The sequence below is a fragment of the Colobus angolensis genome, unplaced genomic scaffold, assembly GCF_000951035.1.
Source record: "Colobus angolensis palliatus isolate OR3802 unplaced genomic scaffold, Cang.pa_1.0 Scaffold34, whole genome shotgun sequence".
NCBI classification, from domain to species: Eukaryota; Metazoa; Chordata; class Mammalia; order Primates; family Cercopithecidae; genus Colobus; species Colobus angolensis.
The window spans coordinates 4,757,864-4,773,006 of record NW_012116710.1 but is presented as its reverse complement, the minus strand read 5'-3'; the positions used below and the strand labels follow the sequence as shown (position 1 = coordinate 4,773,006).

General features: G+C 49.9%; 1 protein-coding gene across 1 annotated transcript in view; it reads right to left on the bottom strand.

The window, feature by feature from the left end:
* The window catches only part of SIPA1L3 (signal-induced proliferation-associated 1 like 3), a 328,322-nt gene that overhangs the window by 117,483 nt on the left and 195,696 nt on the right, over positions 1–15,143 (bottom strand). The window contains exons 4-6 of the mRNA XM_011952514.1: positions 13,170–13,300; positions 2,801–2,989; positions 1,722–1,896 (exon numbers count right to left, since the gene is read on the bottom strand). Of these exons, the coding sequence (XP_011807904.1) occupies positions 1,722–1,896; positions 2,801–2,989; positions 13,170–13,300 (495 nt within the window). The remainder of the gene's footprint in view (positions 1–1,721; positions 1,897–2,800; positions 2,990–13,169; positions 13,301–15,143) is intronic.

Here is a 15,143-nt window from a genome sequence, read left to right as displayed (position 1 = left end):
AGCATATCCCCAAACAATATATGGCTGGTGGAATTTTTTTTTTTTTTTTTCCAGAGACAGGGTCTTGCTTTATTGCCCAGGCTGGTCTTGAATACCTGGCCTCAAGTAATCATCCTGCCTTGGCCTCCAAAATGTTGGGATTACAGGTGTAAGTCACCCTGCTGAGCCTGCTGGTTTTTGCCAGTTTTTTATTTGCTAGTTTTGGCTCATATGTGTAGTTCCAGCACTTTGGGAGGCCAATAATCCCTGGAGGCCTTGTGTTTGAGACCAGTCGGGGTAACATAGCGAGACCTTGTCTCCATAAAAAAGAATAATTGGCCGGTACAGTGGCTCACACCTGTAATCGCAGCACTTTGGGAGGTTGAGGCAGGCAGATCACGAGGTCAGCAGTTCGAGACCAGCCTGGCCAATACAGTGAAACCCCATCTCTACTAAAAATACAAAAACTAGCTGGGCATGGTGGCACACGCCTGTAGTGAATACAGGCTGAGGCAAAATAATCCCTTGAACCCAGGAGGCGGAGGTTGCAGTGAGCTGAGATTGTGCCACTGCACTCCAGCCTGGGCAATAGACGGAGACTGTCTCCAAAAAAAAAAAAAAATATATTGTTATGTGAAAGGGATCATTCAGGTCCCACTCTTCTGAGGTTTGCTGTCTTTGCACAGCACGAAGCATGCAGCTCTCTTCCATGCTGATGCCCTTGGTGCCAGTTCATCTCTGCTGGGTGAACACACCACAACTCTGCCAGTGCGCATTGGGTGCACCAGGTGCCGGTGGTTAGGGATATTCAGTCCTCTCCTGCTGTGCACGTGTGCATTAGACAGAGTGCATACCTAGGAGTGCAGGAGCTGAGTCACAGAGCAGGGTCTCTTCAAACTGGATTTGAATATGCTGTACCGTTTTCCAAAGTGGCTGCACATGGCCAGGCACGGAGGCTCATGCCTATAATCTCAACACTTTGGGAGGCTGAGGTGGGTGGACCACTTGAGGTCAGGAGTTCGAGACCAGTCTGGCCAATATGGTGAAACCCCGTTTCTACTAAAAATACAAAAATTAGCCAAGTGTGGTGGTGCACACCTGTAGTCACAGCTACTTGGGAGGCTGAGGCAGGAGAATATTGTTTGAACCTGGGAGGTGGAGGTTGCAGTGAGATGAGATCACGCCTCTGCACTCCAGCCTGGGCCACAGAGTGAGATTCTATCTCAACAACAACAACAACAGCAACAACAGCAACAAAAAAAAAGGAAAAAAGAAAAAAGAAAATGGCTGCACTTGTTTGTGTTCCTACAAGTCTGAGAGCTCCACAGCTCCACTGCTCCACGTCCCCACCCTGGCATCCCCAGACCTTTTTTTTTTTTTTTGAGACGGAGTCGCTCTGTCGCCCAGGCTGGAGTGCAGTGGCCGGATCTCAGCTCACCGCAAGCTCTGCTTCCCAGGTTCACGCCATTCTCCTGCCTCAGCCTCCCGAGTAGCTGGGACTACAGGCGCCCGCCACCTCGCCCGGCTAGTTTTTTTGTATTTTTTAGTAGAGACGGGGTTTCACCGTGTTAGCCAGGATGGTCTCGATCTCCTGACCTCGTGATCCGCCCGTCTCGGCCTCCCAAAGTGCTGGGATTACAGGCTTGAGCCACTGCGCCCGGCCCCCCCAGACCTTTTAAGCTTTGCCCGTTGAGTGGGCGTGCAGTGGTGGCTCACTGTGATCTAACTGGCCCCCCACTTACTCTTGACGTCCAGCTGGGCAGCGTACTTGGTGAAGCCCTTCAGGCAGACCTTCTCGCCGATGAGGGAGAGGAACTCCTCGAAGGCAGGGCCAGCCTCCTCGTTGTTGTACATCTCCTCCTCGGAGCTCTGGCCGGCCTTGCAATAGAGGATGCCCACCTTGTGCTTCCGGCAGAGCTGCAGAGGCAAGAGTGGCTTTGTGGAGGCAGGCCAGGCAGAGATGGCAGAGGGAAGGGAGCAAGGGGTATGTCTGAGGCCTTCAGCCCTTGGAGCTCCTGGGACCAGTCGAGAACCCAGAGCCACAGCCAGACAGGGAGGAAAACAGTGTTGGGGCATGGCGGCATGTCCCAGTTGTCCCTCTCCCCCCTCCCCCACCACAGCAGCATAGCGAGGTGTCCGGGCTGCCTCCTCTCGCTATGGCGGGTGGAGGATGGCTGGTGATGCCACGCTTGCATGAAAGAGACTGTTGCCTTGGCCGGCTTCCCACAGTAGGTGGGATGCTTCCCACAGTAGGTGGACTGGGATGGGCTGAGATTCTGCAAAAGCAAAATCTGGAGGGCTCAAGGCGTATAGTCAATAGCTTTTTTAGGGAGTGGGCTCCCAACAACCATGTTTGCTTTAGGTATCACTGGTGACTGGGCCACGGACAGCCACCTGACCTACGCATAGCCCAATTGATGGCTCTCCTGTGACCAGGGTCAGCTTGCTGGGGTCCGCCTGTGGCTGTAATTCTAACAGACTGGGAGCTGTGGGAGAGGCGAGAGAAGCAGAGGGAGCCAGCATGTGGCGCGGGGAGGAAAGACATGCTAACCCCCACCACAGACACGTACACGCATGCACACATGGGGACCAGCAGCTCTCTCACCCCCAGACGATCTCCCTCCTTTAGGAGACCCAGTTACATTCCTGCTCTTGGCACCACTAGAATTTGATTCGAATCCCTCCTTTTGCTGAAACCAGCTAAAGTAGGTTTCTGTTACTTGCAAAGAAAAAAGAATGTGACCAAGATAGAAAAAGGTACCAGGAGTGGGGTTGCAAGTTACTGCCCCTGCAGTGCCCTGACCTCCAGCCCCTGACTCACCCCTTGCTCATCGAGCTTCAGCAGTTGCTCCGTCACCTTGGGGGTGTTGAGGGCCAGCCGCAGGCAGTGGATGTTGAGCTCAGGGATGACGTACTCCAGGGCATCCTTCAAGGGCAAGCCCCGCCCGGTCCCATGCTTGGTGGCTGTGGGCGTGGCATCTTCCAGGATGGAGCCTCGCAGGGTGATGAGCTACTCAAGGGAGAGAAGGGAAGGTTAGGGGGCTCTTGGGACCTAGAAGGGGATGACAGCATATGAGAGCATCTTGTTTTGAAAGAGACATGTGTGATGATTGGAAGTTTGTGCTCTAAGGTCAGAAAGCCCTAGGTCTGAACCAGAACTTGAACCTGTTGCCACCTGGCTGTGTGGTCTTGACCAAGTGACTTCGTATCTCTGAGCCTCAGCTTGCTCTTTTGTGAAATGGGTACAGGATGGTATCGTAACCTTGAAGGGGTGTTGGGAGGATTAAATGAGACAATAATGTAAACTAACTTCATCTGTTCAACATATACTGGCTGAGTGCCTCCTCTGAGGCACTGAGTCCTATTCTAGGTGCAATGAACAAAGACCCTTGTCCTTGTGGAGCTGACACTGGAATGGGAGAGAAGAATTATGTAAGGTAGTAGGGAGTATAATGAAGAAAACAGGTCCTGCCAGGAGGAGGTGGGCTCTTGTCCTTATTACAGTAACACTCTATTATGTACACATTCCCGTAAATGCTCATGTAAAACACCTGCCTGCCTTGAATACTGGCACCATCTTGGATCTTGAACTGTGGCACTGGTTTCCAACCAGCTTCATTAAATTAAAAAAAAAAAAAAAAAAAGGCTGGGTGCAGTGGCTCACGCCTGTAATCCCAGGACTTTGGGAGGCCGAGGCGGGCAGATCATGAGGTCAGGAGACCAAGACCATCCTGGCTAACAAGGTGAAACCACCATCTCTATTAAAAATATAAAAAATCAGCCAGCCGCGGTGGCCAGTGCCTGTAGTCCCAGCTACTCGGAAGGCTGAGGCAGGAGAATGGCATGAACCTGGGAGGCAGAGGTTGCAGTGAGCCGAGATCATACCACTGCACTCCAGCCTGGGCGACAGAGCGAGACTCCATCTCAAAAAAAAAGAAAAGAAAAAAACAAATGGGTCAGGTGCAGTGGCTCACAACTGTAATCCCAGCACTTTGGGAGGCCAAGGTGGGCGGATCACTTGAGTTCAGGCGTTTGAAACCACCCTGGCCAACATGGTGAAACCCCGTCTTTACTAAAAATACAAAAATTAGCCAGGCATGGTGGCACGTGCCTGTAATCCCAGCTACTTGGGAGGCTGAGGCAGGAGAATCACTTGAACCTGGCAGGTGGAGGTTGCAGGGAGCCAAGATTGCACCACTGCACTCCAGTCTGGGTGACAGAGCAAGACGCAGTCTCAAAAAGTAAAGAAATAAATAAATAAAAAAGGAAGAAAAATACCACTAGTGATTCTAATTTGGGTGGTCTGGGATGGGGCCAGACATGCATGTTTGTATACATGGCATATTTTTAATCCATCTCAGGTGCTTCTGATGGGCAGTCAGGGATGAAAACCTTTAGTCAAAGCCAGTCACAGCCATCTCATTCCCATTCCCCAGATGTTGCTTTCCTAGCTTTTCCTATAGACAACCATGTGACCAATTCCAGGCAATAAGATGTGAGGGGAATTGTGCTTGGTGAGGACTTCTGGCGCAGATTTCTCTCTAATAAAAGGAAAGCCCCCTTTGGGAGGCCAAGGCGGGCGGATCACCTGAGGTCAGGAGTTTGAGACCAGCCTGACCAATGGGGTGTAACCCCGTCTCTACTAAATATACAAAAATTAGCCAGGTGTGGTGGCGCATGCCTGTAATCCCATCTACTTGGGAGGCTGAGGCAGGAGAACCACTTGAACCCAGGAGGTGGAGATTGCAGTGAGTCGAGATCACGCCATTGCACTCCAGCCTGGCAACAAGAGCCAAACTCTATCTCAAAAAAAAAAGATAGATGTGAGGCCAAATAAATTATCACAAAGTGAATACCTGGGTAATCACTATCCAAATCAAGAAATGCATTTCCAGCACCCACAGCCCTTTTGTACCCTCTTCTTTTTCCCCAAAAGTAACTATATCCTGATTTTCAACACCATTTATCATTTATTTCTGTCTATTTTTGAACTTAATGCAGTTTGTATTTTTTCATTCTTTTGTTCTTTTGAAGATAGGGTCTCACTGTGTTGCCCAGGATGGAATGGAGTGGCATTCAGTGAACAATCACGGTTCACTGCAGCCTCGACCTCCTGGGCGCAAGAGATCCCCCTGCCTCAGCTTCCTGAGTAGCGGGGACTATAGGCATGTGCCACCATGCCTGGATAATTCTGTATATCTTTTGTAGAGACAGAGTCCCACTATGCTGCCCAAGCTGGTCTGCAACTCCTAGGCTCAAGTGATCCTCCCGCCTTGGCCTCCCAGAGTGCCGGGATTACAGGTGTGAGCTACTGCGCCCAGCCAGGCAGTTTGTATTCTTTTGTTATCTGGCCTCTTTCTCTGAATCCGACATAGGTGAGATGCAGCCATGCTGTTGCGAGAGGTTGATGTTTTACTTTGATAGGTTTAGTCCTTTTCACGTTGATAAGCACCAGAACTGCTTCCAGTATTTGCCAACTGTGAACAGTGCTGTTAGGAACCCTCACAGAAGCACCTCAGTGCACATGAACACGTTTTCTTTTGGTTTTATACCTAGGACAGAAATTGCTAAACCACCAGGCATGCTAATCTTCAATTTTACCAAACTGCCAAATAGTTTTCCAAGTGGTTGTACCAATTTACACCCCACCAGCCCTGTCTGAGCCCCTGCTGCTCCACATCCTCACTAACACCAGCTCGCGCCTGTAGCCACAGCATGCTTCTGGCCACCAGGTCATGCCACGCACGGGACCAGCACCACACCAAGAACGCACAAAGAAAAATCCCTCCCCAGGGCGCTTGTTACAAGCACCCAAAGTGCACTTAGGGCTGTGGTCTAAAGACTAAGGAGGAGGCCAGGTCTGGTGGCTCACGCCTGTAATCCCAGCACTCTGGGAGGTTGAGGCGGGCGGATCACCTGAGGCCAGGAGTTCGACACCAGCCTGGCCAACATGATGAAACCCCATCTCTACGAAAATAGAAAAATTAGCCAGGCATGATGGCTTATGCCTGTAATCCCAGTTACTCGGGAGGCTGAGGCAGGGGAATCACTTGAACCCAGGAGGTGGAGGTTGCAGTGAGTTGAGATTGTGCCACTGCACTCCAGCCTGGGCGACAGAGTGAGACTCCATCTTAACAACAACAACAATAACAAGACTAAGAAGGATAAGTATTAACTGCAAAAACATGCTTGCCTAAGTCGAAAAACACAAGAGGTGGCCAAAAAAACATGTCATGACTTCGCCTCTAAGCACACAGCCCACCACCCTCGCCAAACAGCACCTAGGTGAGAGGTATGTGTGGAAGGAATAGAAGGATCCCACTTCTGGCCCCGGTAAGTAAAAAACAAACAAATCCCTCTCATCACAAGCAGGGTAGTGTCGGGTGTCGGGGCTTTGCCCTGTCAATCTGGGTGGCCCTGGGGTTGTGGGTTTCAGTTAAGGCACCAGCAGGATCAGTGTCTTTATATCCCATTGACACTGTCCCACAGTGCCCTCTGCTGGGAATGAGGGACAGTACGGACCAGAAATCATTCTTCTTCCCTGGAGAACGGTGGCTTACAGTCGTATTTTGGCTCTGACCACCTCATCAGCGCGCACTACTTGAAAAGCTCTTTCTGCACTGGGGACAGTAAGTGCGATACTGGCAGGTCATGAGTGGCCACCTCACTCTCTACCTGGTCACTCCCACCATCACCTCCCACCTGGACAGCAGCCTCCTCCAGGTCTCCCTGCCCCTGCTCTGTCCCCAGTCCATTCCTTCTACAGTTGCCCGAGTCAGATCACAGCCCTCCTCTGCTCAGAGCCTGAAAACATCTGGCATCAGCTGGTCAAGGGCAACAAATCAAGTGAGCTATGAAAGGCACACAGTGCTATGCGAGCAAGGAGGTTCCAGCTGGTACAGGTTATCCCCCACTCACTCCTGACTCAGACGCGCTCCCTGCTTGACTCTGTGCTGGGCGGCGGGTGTACCCTTCAAGAACATTTCCTAGGAGGTTACTTAGGAGGTGGTCTGCCTGGGTTTGAATTCTAGCTCTAGCTCCTCCCTAGCTGTGTGATTCTGGGCAAGCCACTTAATTTCCCTATTTCCTCATTGACAAAATGGGGATAAAAATGCCTGCCTCAAGGCATTGAAAGGATTCAAAAAGATCTGCGTATAATGCTTAGCGTTGTATCTTGGGCATAGAGTGAGAGCTCAATGTGTGTTAACCATTATTATCCGTAGATGAGTGTTAAATGTTTATATACAAAGTCACATGCATAGTTAATAGTTTTAAAATTTTTGTTTCTTTTTTATTTGTTTTTGGAGACGGAGTTTTGCTCTTGTCGCCCAGGCTGGAATGCAATGGTGTGATCTTGGCTCACTGCAACCTCTGCCTCCTGGGTTCAAGTGATTCTCCTGCCTCAGCCTCCCAGGTAGCTGGGATTATAGGTGTGTGCCACACGCCCAGCTAATTTTCGTAGTTTTAGTAAAACCTCCCATCCCATGGTTTTGCCATGTTGACCAGGTTGGTCTCAAACTCCTGACCTCAGGTGATCCACCTGCGTAGGCCTCCCAAAGTGCTGAGATTACAGGCGTGAGCCACCATGCCCGGCAATTAATTTATTTTTAATAGAGATAGGGTCTTGCTATGTTGCCCAGGTTGGTCTCAAACTCCTGGGCTCAAGCAATCTTTCTCCCTCGGCTTCCCAAAGTGCTGGGATTACAAGTGTGAGCCACTGCACCTAGCCGAGTTTTAAATTTTTTAACCTTAAGCAGAAAGCTACATTTTTTTGCTTTTCCCCCTACTTAACAATATGCTTTGGAGATTGTTCATTTAAACACACACATGGCCAGGTGCAGTGGCTCATGCCTGTAATCTTGGCATTTTGGGAGGTCAAAGGAGGAGGATCACCTGAGCCCAGGAGTTGAAGACCAGCCTGGGCAACATAGTGAGATTCTGTCTCTAAAAATAAAACAAAATTATTAGCCAGGCATGGTGGTGCATGCCTGTGGTGTCAGCTGCTTGGGAGGCTGAGGCAGGAGGATCACTTGAGCCCAGGAATTCGAGGCTGCAGTGAGCTATGACTGCACCATTGCACTTCAGCCTGGGGGACAGAGTGAGACCCTGTCTCTAAAATAAATAAGCAAATACACACAGACACACACACAATCAGATGTACCTACTGAACAAACACTTGCTTTTTTCACTTAATGAAAGCTTTCCTTTTTCTACTTTGCAGACTTATGTACTGTCTAAGTTCTTAACAATAAGCGTCTGGTACTTTTTAAATAAAAAAGAAAAATCAATAAAATAAAAATCCAAATCTCTAACCCTATCAGAACTAAAGCCTGTCAAAAACTCACGTGTGCTAGGCCAGTGAGAACCACCGGGCCTGGATGGGGCCACACAGTTCCTGGCTGGTTGCCATCCCCACTCCCTCCCCAGTGTCCCGGGTGAGACAGTGCCAGTGAAGGGGCTTGAGACAGGGCAGCCTGGCCTGGTGCTCGTCCTGTCCAGGCTCTCTGGGTTTTGGACGAGCGGTGCCAAAGCCCAGCTCCAAGTCTGTTCCTGCCTCGGTGGGGAGCCTGGCACTGACAATGCTCATATCCCATCTGCTGGGAGATGCGGGTCCACTCGAGACTGTCGCTTGGCCGCCGGGGGCGGCCATCTGGGGCAGGCCTGCTGGCTTGGAAGGCAGCCCAGACCTCTCGCTCTGGCCCCCATGCCCTGGTTTACAGGACCCCAAGGCATGTGTGTGTGGACATGAGAAGGACAGAACCCCATCGGTGAGCTCAACCCATGTTCTCCAGAATGGGCCTCTGACCTCCTGGGAAAGAATGTCGGCTGCAACAGTGGTGCTGCTCATAATCATTTTCTGTCAAGTGTCAGGCCCAGCCCTGCCTGCTTGGTATGTGCAACATCACCGAGCCCACAACACAGTTCTCCAAGCCAAGAATTTCCAAGGGGGAAACTGAGGCTCCAAGAGGAAATGAGCCATGTGCCCAAGGTTCTAGAACTGCTGAGTGGCCAAACTAGGACTCATATGAGGTCTCCAACCCATGGAGCATGGCTCTGCCTCAGGACCTCTGCACTGGCTGTTCCCTCTGCCTGGAACGCTCTTCTTCCAGTTGTCCACACGGCTCCCTCTCCCCTTCTCCAGGTTTACTAGAACGTTACCTTCCCAGTGAGGCCTCTCTTGACCTTCCTGTTAAAAATCTAAGCACCTGCCACACTCATCACTCCTCCTTGCTTCGTTCCCCACCTTGTCACTACAGGCAGCACCTACAGCGTAATCTGCTAAGGTGTTTGGCGTCCTGTTGTCTCCCCCTCAAAGACCCAGTCCCACGAGTATCTTTGCTGCCTTGTTTGCTACAGTACCCTCCATGCCCAGCACAGAGCTGGGACGGGGGAGCACTGAGCAAACGTCTATGGAATGGATGGATCCCAGGCCTGTTGTTGTGAGACTCAAAGTGTCCCTGTGCTGTCGCCTGGGATGGACCAGAGTCCCCCACGGCTAGTTTTGTAGGTGCTGGGGGTAGGAAGTAGATGGGAGCAGATATACACTGGGAATGGCATCAAGCCAGTTTCAAACTTAGTGAACAGGAAATCACAGCAAAAAAATTATATAACCCAGTATCCATGCACTAAAGTCTCACAACTCTCAGTATGTGTGGCATAGTCTGATATATATATATTTTTTAATTTTTATACTTTAAGTTCTAGGGTACATGTGCCAAAGTGCAGGTTTGCTACATAGGTATTACATGTGCCATGTTGGTTTGCTGCACCCATTAACTCGTCATTTACATTAGGTATTTCTCCTAATGCTATAGTCTGGTATCTTTTATTTTTTAGAGACAAGGGTCTCACTGTGGTGCCTAGGCCGGTCTTGAACTCCAGGTTTCAAGCAATCCTCCTGTCTTAGCCTCCCATCCCAAAATGCTGGGATTACAGGTGTGAGCCACTATGCCTGCCTATATATTGTATTTTCTTTCTTCTTCTTTTTTTTTTTTGAGACGGAGTCTCACTGTGTCACCCAGCCTGGAGTGCAGAGGAGTGATCTTGGCTCACTGCAACTTCCACCTCTCAGGTTCAAGCGATTCTCCTGCCTCCTGAGAAGCTGGGATTACAGGCACCTGCTACCACACCTAGCTAATTTTTTTTGTATTTTTAGTAGAGATGGGGTTTCGCCATTTTGGCCAGTCTGGTCTCAAACTCCTGACCTTGGGTGATCCACCCGCCTCAGCCTCCCAAAGTGCTGGGATTACAGACGTAAGCCTCCATGCCCAGCCTATTATATTTTCATTACGAACAAAAACACAAATGCTAGCACTGAGTTGGCTGAGCTCCTAACTCATGAGTGGGTCCAATGCGCAGTCTAAGCTGACTTAGTCAAACCCCAGAGGCAGCCGAGTGCAGTGGCCAGAACACAGGCAGGCACCCTGCCCTGCCACTCCCTGGAGGGTGCTTTGGGCCAGTCCCTTAACCTCTCTGTGCCTGTTCTGTCATCTATAAATGAGGACAAGAGTGTCTTCATCCTAGAATCGTGATGAGATTTAAGTGAGTTAATAGATATAAAAGGTATAGAATATTGCCTGACACACAGTATAAAGAAGATTTGCAGTAATAATAATCTTTGTAATAAATTTATATATGTATATATATATATATATATATATATATATATATATATATTTTTTTTTTTTTTTTTGAGACAGAGTCTCACTCTGTTACCCAGGCTGGAGTGCAGTGGTGCGATCTCAGCTTACTGCAACCTTCACCTCCTGGGTTCAAGAGAATCTCATGCCTCAGCCTCCTGAGCAGCTGAGACTGCAAGTGTGCGCTAACATACCCAGCTAATTTTTTGTGTTTTTAGTAGAGACAGGGTTTTACCATATTGGCCAGGCTGGTCTTGAACTCCAGGGCTCAAATGACCCACCTGCCTTGGCCTCCCAAAGTGCAGCGATTACAGGTGTGAGCCACTGTACCCAGCCTATTTATATTTATAAGTATATGACTGTAGGTGTCATTTCACCCAGCAGTTGCCCGTATGTCCTAAAACAGTCGGATGCAGTGTGAGCTGTCACCTCTCATTCTGCTCTGGTGCTCATCTGGCCAGAAAGGTGGGTAGAGGGAGGAGGGGCTGGGGAGACAGAGGCTGGTGACCACCTGTGGTTTGGCACACATGGTTTTGTGGCTGCTTCTTCCTGGCTGCTGCAAAACCTCCGTGCCATCCCATTCCCCCAACACAGTGGGAAGGTCTTGGTCAGGAGATGGGGCGAGGGCACTCCGAGCTGCATCTGCCAGCCTGGATGAGGTCCAGTACTTGGCTGGCCCCACAAAAGTCCTTGGCAGCCTCAGCCTGCTAGGCTTCCACGTCTGGGCAAAGGCCAGGCCCAAGGGGCTGGGGCAATGCAGGCTGAGGGAGACCCATTTTGGAGGGCCTGCCTAGCTGGTGACTGCCCCTTTTCTGAAAGGTCTTCCTTATTTGGGTCTTCTGGACCTCTCTGTCATTTCTGCTTGCCTGGGTCCCCTCTTTTTGCTGAGGATCTGCCCTGCCTCCTCCTCCAGGGAGCTCTGGTGGAACTGTGAATCACAGTGCCTGGCCCTGCCCCTGGACCCAGGGTGGTGGGTAACATGTGCTAGACCTGGCCAGTTTCCTCTACCACCCCGATCACAGCAACTGACCCAGGGATTGGGCTTGTGATCTAAGCAGAGCCAGAGTCCTTCCCAGATAAATCTGTCTAAGCCTTTTTTTTTTTGAGATGGACTTTTGTGTTTGTTGCCTAGGCTGGAGGCCAATCTCAGCTCACTGCAACCTCCGCCTCCTCGGTTCAAGCAATTCTCCTGCCTCAGTCTCCTGAGTAGCTGGGATGACAGGCGCCTGCCACCACACCCAGCTAACTTTTGTATTTTTGGTAGAGACGGGGTTTCACCATGTTGGCCAGGCTGGTCTCAAACTCCTGACCTCAGGTGATCCGCCTGCCTCGGCCTCCCAAAGTGCTGGGATTACAGGCATGAACTACTGCGTCTGGCCAGTCTGAGCCTTTTGGATGAGAAGGCGTAAAGATGTAGATTTGAGCAGCCCATCTCCATTTTCCCATGACACGGTGAGAGCTTGTTAGTGGCAGAAGAAAATGACATTCACGATGCAAACAGCAAAGCCAAGCAGAGAGCTAAAGCAGCAGAGTTCTGGTGACTGCATTTGAGTCTCCAAGTCCAGCTATGCCTGAAGCTTGTCCTACCTCGAGATTTGCAGTTACATGAACCATGAATGCTATTTCTGACTTAAGAAAGTTAGAAACAGACTTCTGTCACTTACCATTTAGAGTCCTAATAGAGCATGGGTGCCCCAACAGGACTTCCCCACTAGCTACAGCTGACATTTAATCCAGGGGAAGGCCTCCAGCCAGGATCATGGGCTTCTCCACTCAGAATGGAAAGTGACACATTGGGAGTACCTAGAGCTGATTGGCCTAACAGCAGTGCCTGTGGTTGACAGTCCCCAATTCCTGTCCTGCCTGAGGCTTGTTGCCTTAATTCTTTCCATTATGTAGGACACCTCATGATCCTAAAATGATCCCTTACCTTCCCTTTTATTTCTTATGCTTATTAGAGCTAATCTCTCGCAAACAGGTTTTGTAATCTTGGGCTCTGAAGTCAGACACCCTGGACTGAAATCTTGGTCTGGCCACTGATTCATTGATCCTATAGAAATCATTTATCTCTCTCTTTTTTTTTTGAGACAGAGTCTCACTCTGTCGCCCAGGCTGGAGTACAGTGGCATAATTTCAGCTCAGAGCAGCCTCTGCCTCCCAGGTTCAAGCAATTCACCTGGCTCAGCCTCCCCAATAGCTGGGATTATAGGCGCGTGCCACCACGCCCGGCTAATTTGTATTTTTGGTAGAGATGGGTTTTTCGCCATGTTGGTCAGGCTGGTCTTGAACTCCTGACCTCAACTGAGCCACCCGCCTCGCTTCCCAAAGTGCTGGGATTACAGGTGTGAGCCACCGTGCCAGCCAGAAGTTATTTAAATTCTGAGTCTTAGTTTCCTCCTCTACGAGATGGAGAGACGAACAGGATTGCTCTCGTGGGGTTGTTGGGAAGATTCCATGAGATGAAGCCGGGGAAGTGTTTGCCCCCAGAACCGAGCTCGAGATGCGAGTGGCTATGATTTCTTCAATAAGAACAAGAGTGATGGGACCTACCTCGCGGGTCCGGAAGATGATCCTGTACTGGTACTGAGGTCCATGCTCCTTGTGGTCTTCCAGCTTCTCCCGCTTAATGCTCACAGCCACTGGCCCGAGTTTCTCATCCACGCCGAAGTAATTGGCATGTTCTAAGAAGGAAGAGCAGGCGAGTTCAGGCTCAGCTGTCTGGGAAGGAGGGGCCCTGATGCCCAGCAGGCCTGCAGATAGGGTTATCAGGCAGGGTCCTGTGCAATCTGTGGGACGCTGGTCACGCAAACCTCATGCCTTGGTCAGACACCCCCAGTGGAGAAACTGTAAGAGGCAAAAGCCCACCTTACTGTACCACCTCTGCCAAGCCACAGAACTTTTCTGAGCCTCAGTGCTCTTGTCTGAGAAAACGGGGCCTTGATGCCACCCACAATTCAGAGAGCTGATGTGAAGGCAAAATGAAGCTACAGATAAGAAACGCTTACTACGGTGCATGGCATGCCATCAACCTAGCACCACTGTGATTCATCCCGTGCTTGCAAATTGTTCACTTGGTTTAACTGCTGATTAGCCCATGTGAAGTTGTTACGTAAGATTCTAGTCTAGAGAGCCTCCTGACATCTGGGCTCTGCCCCTTAAGAGATGTCTGGCCCCAGCCAAGTTGCTAGACAGCATTTTCAGCCATAAAATAAAGTTAAAGGTGGACCCAGCCTTGAGCACCGTGCCAGGCACATAGCACGCACATGATGAGTGTTGGCAATGACCAGCCCCAGTCGTTGGCGCCTGTCAGGGACCACGATAGGGGTCCCCAGGCATCGCCTTTATCTCACCATGTTTCTTCACCTAGGTAACTTCAACACTGCTCTTTTTTCCCTTAGGGTAACAGAACTTTAGCCAGCCATGGGGCACACCTCCTGCTCCCTCCTCTACCCGACAGCTGCCTCCTCTTTTTTTCTAAAACATGCTGCTATCTTATAACTCTTCCAGGCAAACAGTTCTTCCCGATGTATAACCCAAGTATCTCATGCTTGTGTGGGTATCCACCAGCGGTCTGTCTTGACCCAAGTCCACAAAGTTAGCATCACCCACCACCGGAAATTGTACTGGTACACTGAATGTTTAACTGACGGTTCTTGTTCTCATGAGATGCTCTTGGCAAATCAAAGGCTAATCTAAAGGCAAAATATTGTGTGTTAATTAACGGCCCCAGTCAGGATAGCATCTGCAGGGGTTTCAACAATCTCCAGCTGATCAGAGAATGGAATAAACATTGTACTCTACAGATCACAGATACCAGCTTATTCCTGAAGCAGCTACAGGGGTTGTTGCTTTTCCCATCAATGCATATCTAGCTCCTTGCAAATCCTAGCATATAGTAGACACTCAATAAACACTGACCACTGACTAATTTATTTACTAGCTTTGACAAAGACTCTTTGCTTCGCCAAACTTTAGTCAGGCTTTGGAATGTTCTCCTAGGCCCATCTGTGCACCTCCTTGTAAAATCCAGTTTTAACAAAGAACCCTGCTAAGTCAGTTTAGCAAGAACCCTGCCCCCCAACCTTATCCTAATATCTGGACATCCTCAACATCTGATCAAGCTCTTCATCCTCCACCATCCAAAGGTGATGTCGGATCATCCTGGCGTGTCATCAGCAAGATTAGGTTGGTTCAGCCAGAATCGTCCTTACCTCTGACATTTCTTCTTAGTAATTTCCTCCATCCACTGATCCCCACCCTGACTCTTGGCTATAAATTCTCACTTGACCACGCTGTATTCAGAACTAAGCCCAATCTCTCTTCCCTACTGCCAGACCCCGCCGCAGTGGTCCCTACGCCTACTGTGATGGCTCTGAATAAATTCTTTACTGTGCTTTAACAAATATTATTGAACAGTTTTTCTTTTTTGAGACAGGGTCTTGCTCTGTCACTCAGGCTGGAGTGCAGTGGTGCAATCATGGCTCACTGCAACCTCTGCCTCCAGGGCTGAAGTGATCCTCCCAG